The sequence below is a fragment of the Malania oleifera genome, chromosome 1, assembly GCF_029873635.1.
Source record: "Malania oleifera isolate guangnan ecotype guangnan chromosome 1, ASM2987363v1, whole genome shotgun sequence".
Classification (NCBI taxonomy): domain Eukaryota; kingdom Viridiplantae; phylum Streptophyta; class Magnoliopsida; order Santalales; family Ximeniaceae; genus Malania; species Malania oleifera.
This window is the reverse complement of record NC_080417.1, coordinates 60,203,728-60,217,578: the sequence shown is the minus strand read 5'-3', so window position 1 is coordinate 60,217,578 and position 13,851 is coordinate 60,203,728. Positions and strand designations below refer to the sequence as shown.

General features: G+C 39.0%; 1 protein-coding gene across 1 annotated transcript in view; it reads left to right on the top strand.

The window, feature by feature from the left end:
• Window positions 1-13,565, top strand: part of LOC131165549 (cyclin-dependent kinase C-1-like) — a 94,104-nt gene extending 80,539 nt beyond the window's left edge. The window contains exons 11-12 of the mRNA XM_058123463.1: window positions 12,084-12,154; window positions 12,495-13,565. Coding sequence (XP_057979446.1) covers window positions 12,084-12,154; window positions 12,495-13,038 — 615 coding nt within the window. The 3' untranslated portion in view covers window positions 13,039-13,565. The remainder of the gene's footprint in view (window positions 1-12,083; window positions 12,155-12,494) is intronic.
• Window positions 13,566-13,851: the final 286 nt, after the last annotated feature.

The window sequence follows — 13,851 nt, the reverse complement described above, 5'->3', positions numbered from 1 at the left end:
TAAAAAAGCTTGTTTATTAAACGAGCCAAGCCTGAACATGCTAAAGAGATTGCAGCCCTACCCTACCCTAAAGAGATTTCTGGGCTATTTTCACTCAAGCACTAGGAATCATCAATGTGACTGTGGCGTCAAACTCTCCATTTTCCTTTAGGCATTACTCTAGCTAATGAATAAACCCTATACTAGTACTTACAAGATTGTTATCGACCCAATATGCCCAAGACAGACGGTCATAGGCAAGTATAATGCCCTAAACAAGCTTGGCTCATGACACTAGTCTGCTTGAAGCCCACGCCCGTCTTTAGCTCATGTACACCTATCGTTGTCATCCTACAAACCTTAGCTGCGCCAAGACTCACAGACCTCTAAGCCACTGCCACTTGACAACACCAACTGCAGCAACCCCCACATCTCATCCTTATACTGGTTGTGTCCTTCCCAATATTACCTCCTTCATTAGAAGACTGGCCCACAATCATATCTGAACTCTAAAGATTTATTCTCGGAAAATACCAGTGACTGTAACTCCACCTTTCTTTGTTGTTTTATCCTGTCCAAATATCCAGGAATGAAAAAAGAATAGCCCTTACTAAACAATCATAACCCTAACTCCAAGTACTTGCCATTTCAATTTGCCTTTATCATGACCCAAAATTGAACCCTCCCAAATTTTCTGTAACAAAGTGGTTCATCCTTGAGAATACTGAAGACATGCAGTTGCATACTCATTGTGCTTCTGAAATAGTAAATCCAACGCACTGATTCCTGTACTGATATTTCTCTTTTAAAAGAACAAAAATCCCATTCATCAACTTTTCCAACAACAGGTTGAAAGATTTCCTTTTAATCTGCGGGGACCAGAGGAGAATCTTCCTTTTTTGACTGTTTAAACCTATGGAGAGGAAAGAAGAAACCAAAGGAGAGTGAAAACTAGAATGAGAGTAGAGAGCTTGTAGACTGGATCATAACAATAGGGCCTTGACTTGGCCTGGAATTCTTAACAAGACTGATAACAATGACTTGCTTCAAGTTAGCTGACCCCGTAAAGCATTATCCCCAAATGTGTCCTTTGTCTCAACAATGGCAAGTCATTTGCACATTTTTCCACATTGCTCCTTTTTTTTGGCACATTTGGGGCAGGGCAATTGGAGTTTTGAGGGGAGCATTAGGTTTGCCTTTCACCTCGGGAACATTTTTTTTCCTAAGAAGTTTAGGGTTTTTGGTTATGGGGAGGGGACGGCTCTTTCAATATGTGCTACCCTGTTCTTTGGTTCGGTATATTTGTTTGGGACAAAATTCAAGAATCTTTCATGGGATAGTGCTGTCTACTGATTTTGCAAGGGTTCAAGTTTGTTTTTTTGGATTCTCTTGGTTCTCTGCCTTTGTTTTGTTTGGAGGAGTATGGCTGATTGATATTCAAATTAATTGGCGTGTGTTGTTATTTTAGTATGTTATTGTTGCTTCTCTTTTTTACTTGGGAAGGATTCCTTGTGCTCCTTTGCTTCTAACATCCCTTAATAATATTTTTTATTATACAACAACAACCAAGCTTCAAGTCCACATGGTGGGGTCGGCTAGACGAATCCTTTTCTGCCAATTTCCACAATCTTGGGCAATTCCCTTAACAAATGAAGGGCTGTCAAAATCTTGCTATCTCAGTCCAAGTTATTCTACCCTCTAGGTCTAGTCCTCTCCCTCCTATTGCCACTAACATTAATTAGCTCACTATTCCTCACTAGCGTGTTATTTGCGTTATGTTGCATATGTCCAAACCATCTCAACCACCCCTCCCTTATCTCAACAGCCTCTCATTGACTTATAGATTATATTCATGCTCTAAAGTAGTATATTTTAGTCAGTCCATTTATCTTTAAAAAGTTAAAGCCTAAAGACGATGAATTGAGTAAAGAAGTTCTCTGGGTTAGCTAGAATTCATTTCAAAGAATCTGTCTGAGTTCTTTCTGTCATTGGAAAAAAGACAATTCATGTATGGCTGGAGTAAGATGATCCTTCAGATGATGACAAATACACCACTTTTTCTCCTTCCTTGTCATAGCATTACAACAGCTGACTCTGCAGGAAGCAAGATCCTTCTGTGAACTACTGAATGCTTTTATTTGCTAATTATTTTTGGCATTGCAATCCATTTAATAATGCCCTTCTTGTTAAGTTTGCTCTGCAATCTTTGACTGGCCAATGGAAAACTCAACTGCTATGTTTGGGCAAAGCTACATTTGAAAATACTTAATTGTGCTTTCTCTAATTTGTCAGTTGTGTCTAATTTTTGTAACATGGGCAAACTAAGCAATTTTATATGATTGTTCATGGGTGGCTTTAAAGATGACCTTACGCACCTATTAAATAGTTTTCTCTAACATGAATTTTTTTCTTGCAATTGAATGTTTATCCATGTATCAACTAGAAGTTAGAGCCTAGACCACTAGGCTAAGTGATTAGTCTATGCTCAACACATTTAATAGGTAGCTTGTCAGCACTGCACCATGATCTGATCATTGTATTTTCATATTACTATGAGAAAGTGAGTAATTTCTAATTGAAACAGGAACAAAGAGATTTCCCTTGGCATGAGGTTATACCACAGTTACCAGAAAACATCAACACCCTAGCGAACCACATTGGTACGAGTGTTCCAAAACATGGAACATATTTGTTCTTGGAATGCTAATCTAACGATCCAAAGCTTTAATTTAATATTTTTCACATAACATAACCTTGTTTAGTTAAAAGTGGGAATCATGCCATTTTAATTCTGTTTCTATCATTATTAATCTATTTACAACAACAACAATAAAACCAAGCCTTAAGTCCCACTAGGTGGGGTCGGTTATATGAATCCTTTTTCGCCAATATAAGCGATCATGGACCATTAATTTTGACAGATTCAGGGCTATTAAATCCTTACTATCTCATTCCAAGTTATTTTAGGTCTACCCCTACTCTTTCTACTGCCCTCCACAGTAACTAACTCACTATTCCTCATTGGCGCACCATGTGGCCTACGTTGCAAGTGTCCATACCATCTGAGTTGTCCCTCCATTATCTTATCTTCTATAGGAGATACACCTAACTTACCGCGAATATGGTTATTCCGTAATTTATCTTTTAGTGTTATACTACTCATCCATCTAAGCTTTCTTATCTTGGCAACTTTTACTTTTTGGATATTCTGTTTCTTCGTTGCCCAACATTCTGATCTATAGCATAGCTGGTCATATAGCCATCCTATAAAACTTCCTTTTTAATTTTAAGGGTATTCTACGATCACAAAGCACACTTGAAGTATTTCTCCATTTTACTCAACCTGCTTTAACTCTATGTATTACATCATCTTCAATTTCTCCTTCAGCTTGCATAATAGATCCAAGGTATTGAAATCTACAAGTGCTATTTATTTCTTCATCATCAAGTTTAATTTTGTCTCCAATATCTCTTCTACCATTACTGAAATTACATTTCATATATTTAGTCTAAGTTCTTCTTATCCTAAAGCCTCTAGATTCCAAAGCTTCTCTTTACAATTCTAATTCAGCCTGTACTCCCCCCCTAGTTTCATCAATAAATACAATATCATTTGCAAACAATATACACCATGGAACCTCATTTTGAATACTCTAGTCAGTTGGTCCATCACTAAAGCAAAAAGATAAGGGTTCAAAGAAGATCCTTGATGTACACCTATGATGATTGGAAATTCTCTAGTTTCTCCATCTATAATCCTTACACTAGTCATTACTCCATCGTACATATCCTTAATGACATCAGTATACCTACTACATACACCATTTTTTTTTCTAAAGCCACCATAGAACTTACTTAAGTATCTTATCATATGCTTTCTCTAGGTCAATAAATACTATATTCAAGTTACTCTTCTTTTCCCTAAACTTTTCCATTAATCTTCTTAAAAGACATATAGCTTCTATGGTAGGTCTCCCAGGCAGAAAACCAAATTGATTTTCTGGGACATTCGTTTCTGGCCTTAATCTTTGTTCAACTATCCTTTCCCATAGTTTCATTGTATGACTCATAAGTTTAATTCCACGATAGTTATTACAATTTTGAATATCTCTTTTATTTTTGTATATAAGTATTAAAGTGTTTTTCCTCCATTCTTCTGATATTTTCTTAGTTTTTATAATTTTATTAAATAAATTAGTTAATCATATAATTCCGTTGTCACCTAAGCATTTCCAAACTTCAATTGGGATGTTATTCGGTCCTACAGCTTTCTCATTTTTCATTTTTTAGTGCAAACATAACTTTGTTAACTCAAATTTTGTGAAGAAGTCTCATATTTTTAGTCTTTTTTGCATTTGTTAATTATAAGTTTAAGCCTTTTATTTGGTTTTCATTAAACAACTTACTAAAGTAACTTCACCATCTTTCTTTTATGTCTTCGTCTTTAACCAAGACAATATCATCCTCACTTTTTATACATTTTACATTTCCTAAATCCTTACTTTTCCTTTCTCTAGCTTTAGCAAGTTTAAATATATCTCTTTCCTCGTATTTTGTATCTAATCTATCATACAAATTATTAAATGATTTGTAGTTAGTTTCACTAATGGCCTTTTTTGCTTCTTTTTTTGTCTCTTTATACTTTTCAAAATTATCCTTGTTTCTACATTTTTTTCCACATTTTATACCAAATTCTTTTTGTTTTTACGGCTTTTTAGACATTTTTATCCCATCATCAACTTTTTTTGCTATTTGAGAATCTTTCCCTTGATTCACCTAAAATTTTTTTTGCTACCTTTTTTAGTAGAGTTAGCTAATCTACTCCAAATAGTATTTGTATCTATTCCATCCTTTATAGTCCAATCCCCATCTTTGATCATTTTATCTATAAATTTTATTATATTTTCTCTCTTTAGGCTCCACTACCTAGTTCTCTTACACTGATTTATTTTATCATTTTTTTTCCATTTTTTAATACATATATCTAACACTAAGACTATGCTATGTGATTAGGCTTTCACCTGGAATAACTTTACAATTCTTGCATGATAAACGATCTACCCTCCTAGTTAAAAAAAATAAATTTATTTGACTAATATTTTGTCCACTTTTAAAGGTTATTAAGTGTTCTTCTTTCTTTTTAAAACAAGTATTCATTATGCTAAAATCATATGACATAGCAAAGTCTAAGATCATCTCTATAGGCTCATTTTTGTCTCTATATCCATATCCTCTATATATCCTCTCATAAATTTTATTATTCTTTCCAACATGTCCATTCGGATCTCCTCCTATAAATATTTTCTCAGTCCCTGGTATGCCTTGTATAACTATATCCATATCTTCCCAAAATTGTCTCTTAAAATTTTTTATTAAGCCTATTTGAGGAGCATAAACACTAATGATATTTATTATATCTTGGCCTAATATCATCTTGATTTTTATAATTCTATCCCTTATTCTGTTTACGTCAACAACGCTTTCTTTTAAGTTTTCTTTTTGCAATAATTTTTACTCCATTCTTATGTTTTTCTTTCCTAGTGTACCAAAGTTTAAATTCTGATTTATCAATTTTTCTAGCTTTCTCCCCCAGCCACTTACTTTCTTGAAGACTAATTATATTAATTTTTCTTCTAATCATTGTGTCCAAAATTTCCATGCTTTTGCCCATAAGTGCCCTTATATTCCAAGGTACTAATCTAATCCTGATTTCTTGAACTAACTTCTTTACCTGTCTACATCCAGAATGATGCAAGAACCCTCGCATATTTGACACCGTACTCGGGCGCCAACATGGCACGTCGCTTCGGGGCGATGACCTAGCCCACTCTCGGCCACTTTTTTCTATACTCGGGTGGTACAAGCACAACGTGACGCTCGCACCCCTGCAAGTATTTGGTAAGGATTTGTATCATAGTGATTTGAAAAATTTTACGCTGGCTGTCAGCTACCTAACGCAACCCTCCTTTATCCGGGCTTGGGACTGGTTGTGTGTGAAAAAATTAGAATATTAAGTGCATCATAGATGGAGTTCATTATTAATCTATTTCTCAATAGAAAATCTACATTTAGGAACATGTCAACATCCTCTCCAAAATATACAAGTGCCATTGCACTTTTTTCACCCATATATCTATTCATGTATACCCTTAACATTGCACATTTTAGAGCATGTGCCGTACCGTGATCCTGTTCTGATTACATGAACCAGAACTTTCCATGTTTTAGGTTATACAGTATGATATACATGGCAAGGTTGGGATGCTAGAGGGGCTATAAAGCATTGATACATTACTCAAGTGGTTTAACTGTTTGCTCTTTATTAGCGCACCTTTAACGCACATCCATGGGTGTTAAATGGAAAAAATGCATATTCTAGCTTTGACCTTTATCAGGTGTGTGTATACATGCCATCTACTTGGCTGCAACACAACTTTGATGCAAATGGGCAACCTTACAAATTGTTCAAATGACCATCCTTTTGATAGAAGGGAAAACCGTAAGTTGATGAAAATTAAAGTGAAGTTGAAACATAAAAAAGAGTAGAGTGATGACTACTGCTCCTCTCCATAGCAAAGTGTCACGAGTTAAGCTTGTTCAGGGCATTATGCTTGCTTGTGACTGCTTATCTCGTGTGCTTGGGATGGGTTTCTATCATGTAAATACTAGTGTAGGGTTATTTTCTGCTATTAGTGTCTTTGTATGCCAAATAAGGCAGTATGACTCAGTCACTTTGATGTTTCCTAGTACTAGAGTGGGAATGGCCTAGAAAGCTCTTTAAGGGGAGGGTGAGTGTTCATCAGTCATTGTAAAACTCACTAGCTATTGTCGACGTGCCTACTTGCCTCCTCGCTAAGCACACAATGTCAACGGAGGTGTTGCTAATGAATTACGTTTGCTTCAATGTTTACTGCTTGCTTGCCACGACTTTCATGAATTGATTACTGTTTTCATTGCCATTTGATTGAATGCTAATGAAAGTGTTTCGTGGATGAATGTTGGTAAACGATAGGTTGGCTAGTTAAACAAGAGTGCTGTAGCTAGCGCCGCACGGCCCTTTCACAACGGTGTGAAAATAGTCGGACCATGACACTTGGTATTAGAGCCCAAGGTTGAGTTGCTACGTGAATTCGATTGCTTTCGTTGTGGGATTTGGAAAGCTTTGGTAAGTGATCATGACACCAAATAATGCTGAGAGGATCTGTGTGCTGGAAGCACAGGTTGAGGCAACAACCAACACTGTGGCCACGGAGGTGGCCCAGATGAGAGAACTTGTTGATGAAGTGATGGGATCACAAAAACATCAAGCATGTTTGATAGGCGACATGTCAGAGGACTTTCGCCACAGTTGAAACTTTGCAGTCGTGGATGGTTGATCTGGATGCAAAGGTGAATCTGATGGTTCTTGCTATGGGGAACTCCAACACTCTGGGAGTTAGCAAGACCAAGGTACTAGAACCCAGGACGTATGGGGTTGCTCGAGATGCCAAGGAGTTAGAGAACTTCTTGTTTGATGTGGAGCAGTACTTTCGCACTGTGAGGATGGCCTTAGAACAGACAAAGGTGGATACTGCGACCATGTACTTGGTGATGCCAAACTGTGGTGGCATACCAAGTACAGAGAAATTGAAAATGGAAGTTGTGTAATCGATATTTGGGCAGACTTGAAGAGAGAGCTCAAAAGCCCAATTCTTTCCCGAGAATGTTGAGTATAATGCAAGGAGAAAACTGAGAGATCTCAAGCATATGGGGTCAATCAGGGAATATGTGAAACAATTTTCTGCTTTGATGTTGGATATTCGGGATATGTCGGAGAAGGACATGTTCTATTTTCTAGAGGGGTTGAAACCTTGGGCAAGAACTGAACTTCATAGGCAAAGGGTTCAAGACTTGTCAACTGCACAGACTACTGCAGAATGCTTGACTGACTATGCTAGTGATGATACTGCTTCGTCCAAACGGTTTGGCGGAGATGGAGATGGTGGAAAGTCTTTCAAGAAAGGCAAACCCAAGAGTGGGGGAGCCAACTCTAAATCATCAACCTCAAAGGAAGCTTTGTTGTCTTAAGGGTTCAACACACCCAATGGAAAGGGGAAGAGTAAAATTTCGTGTTACTTGTGTGGTGGATCTCACAGAGTGAGTGAGTGTCAACACAAGGGATTACTCAATGCCTTACAAGCTTCCACTTCGGGAAAAGAGTTGGAAAGTGAGGAGGAAGAAGATAATGCCCCAAGGGTGGGTTCAGTGCGGCTGGTGAGCGCATTGGAAAAGCAGGCAAAAGTACCAAAACTTACACGAGCAAAAGGGTTAATGTTTGTGGACTTGAGGATCAATGGGAAGAGCACCCGCGCTATGGTGGATACGGGGGCAATTCACAATTTTGTTTCGTAATTGGAAGCATGGAGACTAAACTTATCCTTAGAGAAGGATGCAGGACACATGAAAGCAGTTAATTCTGTAGCCCAGCCGACTTTGGGAGTAGCCAAGCAAGTGACTGTGAAGCTTGGGCAGTGGGAAGGTTATGCGAATTTCACAACAATGCCATTGGATGACTTTCTGGTCATTCTAGGAATGAAGTTCCTAAAGGGGATGAGGGCAGTGTTGATGCCTTCGGCTAGTTCCCTGTGTCTGATGGGAGATCACTTGTGCATGGTGCAAGTCGTTGCAACGAAAGGAGACGATGGAAAGTCCCTTTCTGCCATACAACTTAATGAGAGATTGGGTCAGGTTAAGCAGACACGTCTAGCCATGGTGGTGGTAGACAAAGAAGTAGGCCAAGAGCTGGAGCCTATGACCATCCAAGCGGTGTTGGATGAGTACAAGGAGGTGTTGCCGGATAAGTTGCCTCACAATTTGCCTTCACTACAGACTATGGAGCATGAGATCGAGTTGTTATCAGGAGTGAAACCACCTGCTAAAGGGCCATGTCGGATTGCGCCTCTTGAGATAGTAAAGTTGGGGAAACAGCTTGATAAATTGGTAGCGGGATGTGTTCGCCCTTCCAAAACATCGTTGGGAGCATCGGTGTTGTTTCAGAGGAAACATTAAGAGCATCAACGGAAGGTGTTCGACAGGTTGAGGGGAAACAATATGTATGTGAAGAAAAGGAAGTTCTCTTTCGCTCAGCAGAGCAACAAATTCCTTGATCAGGTGGTTGAACAAGGTCGTATCCGGAGGGGTATGGAAAAGGTAAGGGTGATTCAAGAATGGAAGATCCTCATGACAGTGAAGGAGTTGCGTTCCTTTCTTAGCCTTACTAGATATTGTAGGAAGTTTGTTGAGGGGTATTCGCGGAGAATGACTCTAATGACAGGACTACTGGGGAGGTATTGTTGGCTGCACACGCGGGATGATGTGGTTGATTATACCATTGTCTCACTTGCCAACAAGACAAGGGGGAGCGGAAGAAGTATGGTACTTTCATGGCCGCACCAAAATACTGTTCGGCAGAGGAGACGACACAATTGTTCCTTGCGACTGTTGTGAAACAATGGGGTGTTCCCCAAGTTATTATTTGTGACCGGGATTTAATGTTCACTGACAACTTCTTGATAGAATTTTTCAGGATATTCAGGTCATATCTTGACATCTCTTCGAGTTATCACCGATAGACTGATGGACAGATGAAGAGATTCAGAGAGCTGCTAGATGAGTACTTGCGCCATTTTGTCAACGAAAACCAGAAGAATGGCGTGCAACTACTTGTTTGACTCCGTTCTGTGGCAAGGCCCAAAGGAGCTCAACAACCAACAAGAGCCCTTTTGAGCTTGTTACAGGCCAGCTGCCGCTGTTATCTTACACAGTGGGCGAGCCATGCAGACGAAAGAGTCCCAGGACATACACTTTCACCAGAGAATGGAGACGATGCAGAGTTTGCCCGAGCCAATCTGGAGAAAGCTTCTAAGCAGATGAAGAAGTGGGCAGATTAGGGGAGAAGACCGCAGTTTCATATTAGCTGCTTCAAGCCGTTCAACGTCCACACCAATGACCTGAGCAGAAGTCAGTCCAACAGAACAGAGTTGAAGATAGTGCAACCTGATAGACGTGAAGTTGAAGAGATCCTTGCAGACAGAAGGTTCATATTCTCAAGGAAGAAGCGGTAGAAGTTCCTAGTGAAGTGGAAATGCCTTGATGACAAAGAAATCAATTGGATTTCTGCGGAAGATATTCAACCGTTCGTGGACAAACTTGAAGTGTACCTACCGCAAAAGTCTACGAGGACGTCGACCGCATAAGTGGAGGAGAATGTCACGAGCTAAGCTTGTTCATGGCATTATGCTTGCCTGTGACCGCTTATCTCGTGTGCTTGGAATGGGTTTCTATCATGTAAATACTAGTGTAGGGTTATTTTCTGTTAGTAGCGCCTTTGTATGCCAAATAAGGTAGTATGACTCCTCGGTCACTTTGATGTTTCCTAGTGCTAGAGTTGGAATGGCCTAGAAAGCTCTTTAAGGGGAGGGTGACTGTTCGTCGGTCATTGTAAAACTCACTAGCTATTGTCAACATGTTTTGCCTACTTGCCTTCCTTGCTAAGCACACAATGTCAACGGAGGTGTTGCTAATGAATTACATTTTCTTGAATGTTTACTGCTTGCTTGCCACGACTTTCATGAATTGATTACTATTTCCACTGTCATTTGATTGAATGCTAATGAAAGTGTTTCGTGGATGAATGTTGGTAAACGATAGGCTGACTAGTTAAACAAGAGTGCTTTAGCTAGCGCCGCACAACCCTTTCACAACGGTGTGAAAATAGTCGGACCGTGACACAAAGCACAGTAGGCACTTCTCCCCTTCCTAGCTATATTTGTTTGATGTGTAAAGCTTTTAGCAGAAAAGTAATCACCAATTTCTTCATTGTCAAATGTCAATATCTTTGCTAATTTTTTATGTGTGTGCTTGTCCAATTACTACGAATGATTATTGATATAAAGGATCCTTTCGGGGAGTGATTTGCTCACCAAATAAAAAAGGGGGTTGAAGTCATTTGCAGGATGGTTAAACTTAAATTCTGTTTCTCCCACTTCCATTCGTTATTTCTCCCATTGTTAAGCTGAGACATGCCTATCTCTATCTCACACCATATCAGGAAACTAACAAACAATAAATCTTGGAAGAGGGATCGAGAAGTTTATTGAAGTTTGAGGGACAGATTGAATCTCTTCATCACATGATTTTAAGAAATATCTTGGATCTATGTTGATTTAGTAGGAACATATATCAATCAAGTGATTTCATTTTGATAATTACGTTTTGGTGTTGGTGAGAGTAAGTAAAGGTTGGTCTAGTGACAGTTTTCTTGGTTTTCTGTGTTTTGGGTGCTGTGAATGGGGGAGTGATGGCAGGATTCAAGACCAGGTTTTTCTAGGGCATCGGCTTGGAATAGGGCTGTCTCCCTTGCTTCTCTATGGCTTTAGCTTCTGGTTTTTTTAGGGATATCTCTTTGAATAATTTGCAAAGGGATTGGATTGTGGAAGTGCTAGTGTACGCATGCGGTTTGATGAAAATATTTTCTTTCATTCAGTTAGTTTTGGCAGTCTATATTTTTGAAAATAGTGTTGTAGAACCATAATGAATATAGCCCTACAAGCCATAAGCAAAATGTTGAAAGTTGGCTGTTATGAGCAAATAGAACTTTTAAAAGAAATTGAATGCAGAGAAGTTTCCTGGGAGATTGTCTGTCTGGTTATCATGCATTCATGTGCATCTGCCCAACAGTTCATATGCTCTCCAACGCATGTTCTTATTGGCTATAAATTTGATTTTCTTCACGGAAGTTCACCTCCCTTTGTTGAGTTGGGTTACTTGTCTTTCTTTGTGGTCTTCTTGTTTCTAAAATTCTATAATATGAATAGAAATTACTGGATGTTGCAAATATCCTTTATTTATTTATTTTTATTTCCATTTTCCTGCTAATATTCGAAATTTGTTGGCTTCATTCCTTAAGATGAGTCATAAGTTCTGCTGTTACATGCTACCATAACCAGATTTTTACTTCCACTTCTATGGAGAAATCTGCCTTTAATTGGGTTTATGCATGCATCATTGTCTCACTGACTTCAACTCCACCCCCACTCCCGTTTTACCCATCTCATGCCATTTAGAGAATTTCGGCCAAGGATGCACTGGATGCTGAATATTTCTGGAACGACCCCTTACCTTGTGATCCCAAGAGGTGCGTCTATTATTTTCACATCCTCCATGGATTTAGGCTGGATGATGTGTCTACATTCAGAGAAGGGAAACATCTGCTCCTCATTTGGCTGACAATCTTTAGCTCTATATGGGCTCTTAAAAAAAAAAAATTTCAGCTAGCAACAACAAAAAAATCAAGCCTTAGTCCCACTAGGTGGGATTGGCTAGCAAGCTTAGCTATTTAAAAAAAAAAGAAAAAAGAAAGGAAATAAAAGAAAAAAAGCTAGCAAGATCACTGCTGATTTCTGCGGATGAGATAACTTCCTCCTGCTTTATATTCTTGATTGTATGATTTGATCTACTGTTTATCTTTGACACAGCTTACCAAAATATGAATCATCACATGAGTTCCAGACAAAGAAAAAACGACAACAGCAGCGGCAAAATGAGGAAGCTGCAAAGAGACAGAAGCTGCAACACCCGCAGCAGCATGCCCGCCTCCCACCCATCCAACAAACTGGGCAAGCTCATCCTCAGCACTGGCCTGGATCTAACCATCCTATGAACAATTCCCAGACTTCTGTATCTTCCGGACCTGGTCATCATCATTGTGGCAAGCCTCGCGCCCCTCCTGGCGGCCCGAACAGGTACCCTCCGAGTGGAAACCCTGGTGGAGCGTATAACCCAAACCGTGGGAGCCAAGTTCAGGGCTACAGTGGCGGTCCTTATCCATCACAAGGGCGTGGCCCACCATATGCTGGAAATGGGGGAGCTGCTGCTGGTCCCAGAGGAGCCAGTGGTGGTTATGGAGTTGGCCCTCCAAATTACCCCCAAAGCAGTCAATTTGGAGGTTCTGGTGCGGGCAGAGGTCCAAATCCTATGGGCAGTAATCGAAATCAACAACCATATGGTTGGCAGCAATGAAAGAGAAAGAAGGATAGTGAAAAGAGGGAGAACCGGTTGAGCTATGAGATTCTTTATTGATTGAACAATAGAGATTCATTTTTGAAAGAGACAGAATGATAGAAATTGACCTCTATGCATCCTGCAAGTGCAGTTGGAGTTGTGTAAAGCAGCAAATACGGTACGGATGAAATTAGGAATTTAATTTCTCTTTTTGGGGCCTCTTTTTCTTAGGCTTCAAGGCAGTGCTGCTCCTGTCCTCCCATGTCAAACTGGTATATATAGTTAAAAAATGCCGGTGAGGGATTTGCAACAATCTAGCTTGAACTTTAAGGCAGTTCCTCTTCTCACTTATTACAATATTCAAACTTCGAAGTCCAAAATCCCATGTTTATTGCTTTGACGCCACCAATGTCGGACGGTGACAGCTGCCCTGCCACTGTTAGATGCTTCAATTTTTTTATTTTTTTAATCCCTATAAGGAAAACTATTTATTGTTCACCTGTGGTTGATCCAAATTTATTAGCAGAACAAGAAATTGTTTTTTTTTTTTTTTGGCTACACGCAGAACAGGAAGTTGTTCCGCTCATGCATTATTATAGTCCAATGGTGATTTTTCATATAGGAAAAAAAAAAAAAAAAACATTAAAAGGCACATTGATGGCCTTGCATAATCTGAATATTGTTAGACAAAAGGGGGTGAATATGGGGTAATTTTTTCTTTCTTTGCTCCGAGTTAAGATTTTTTTTTCTTTGAAAAGAAATGAAAAATAATTTTTATTTTTTGTACATACATCAACTACTATGAAGAATGAGAAGTTGTTCATATATAAT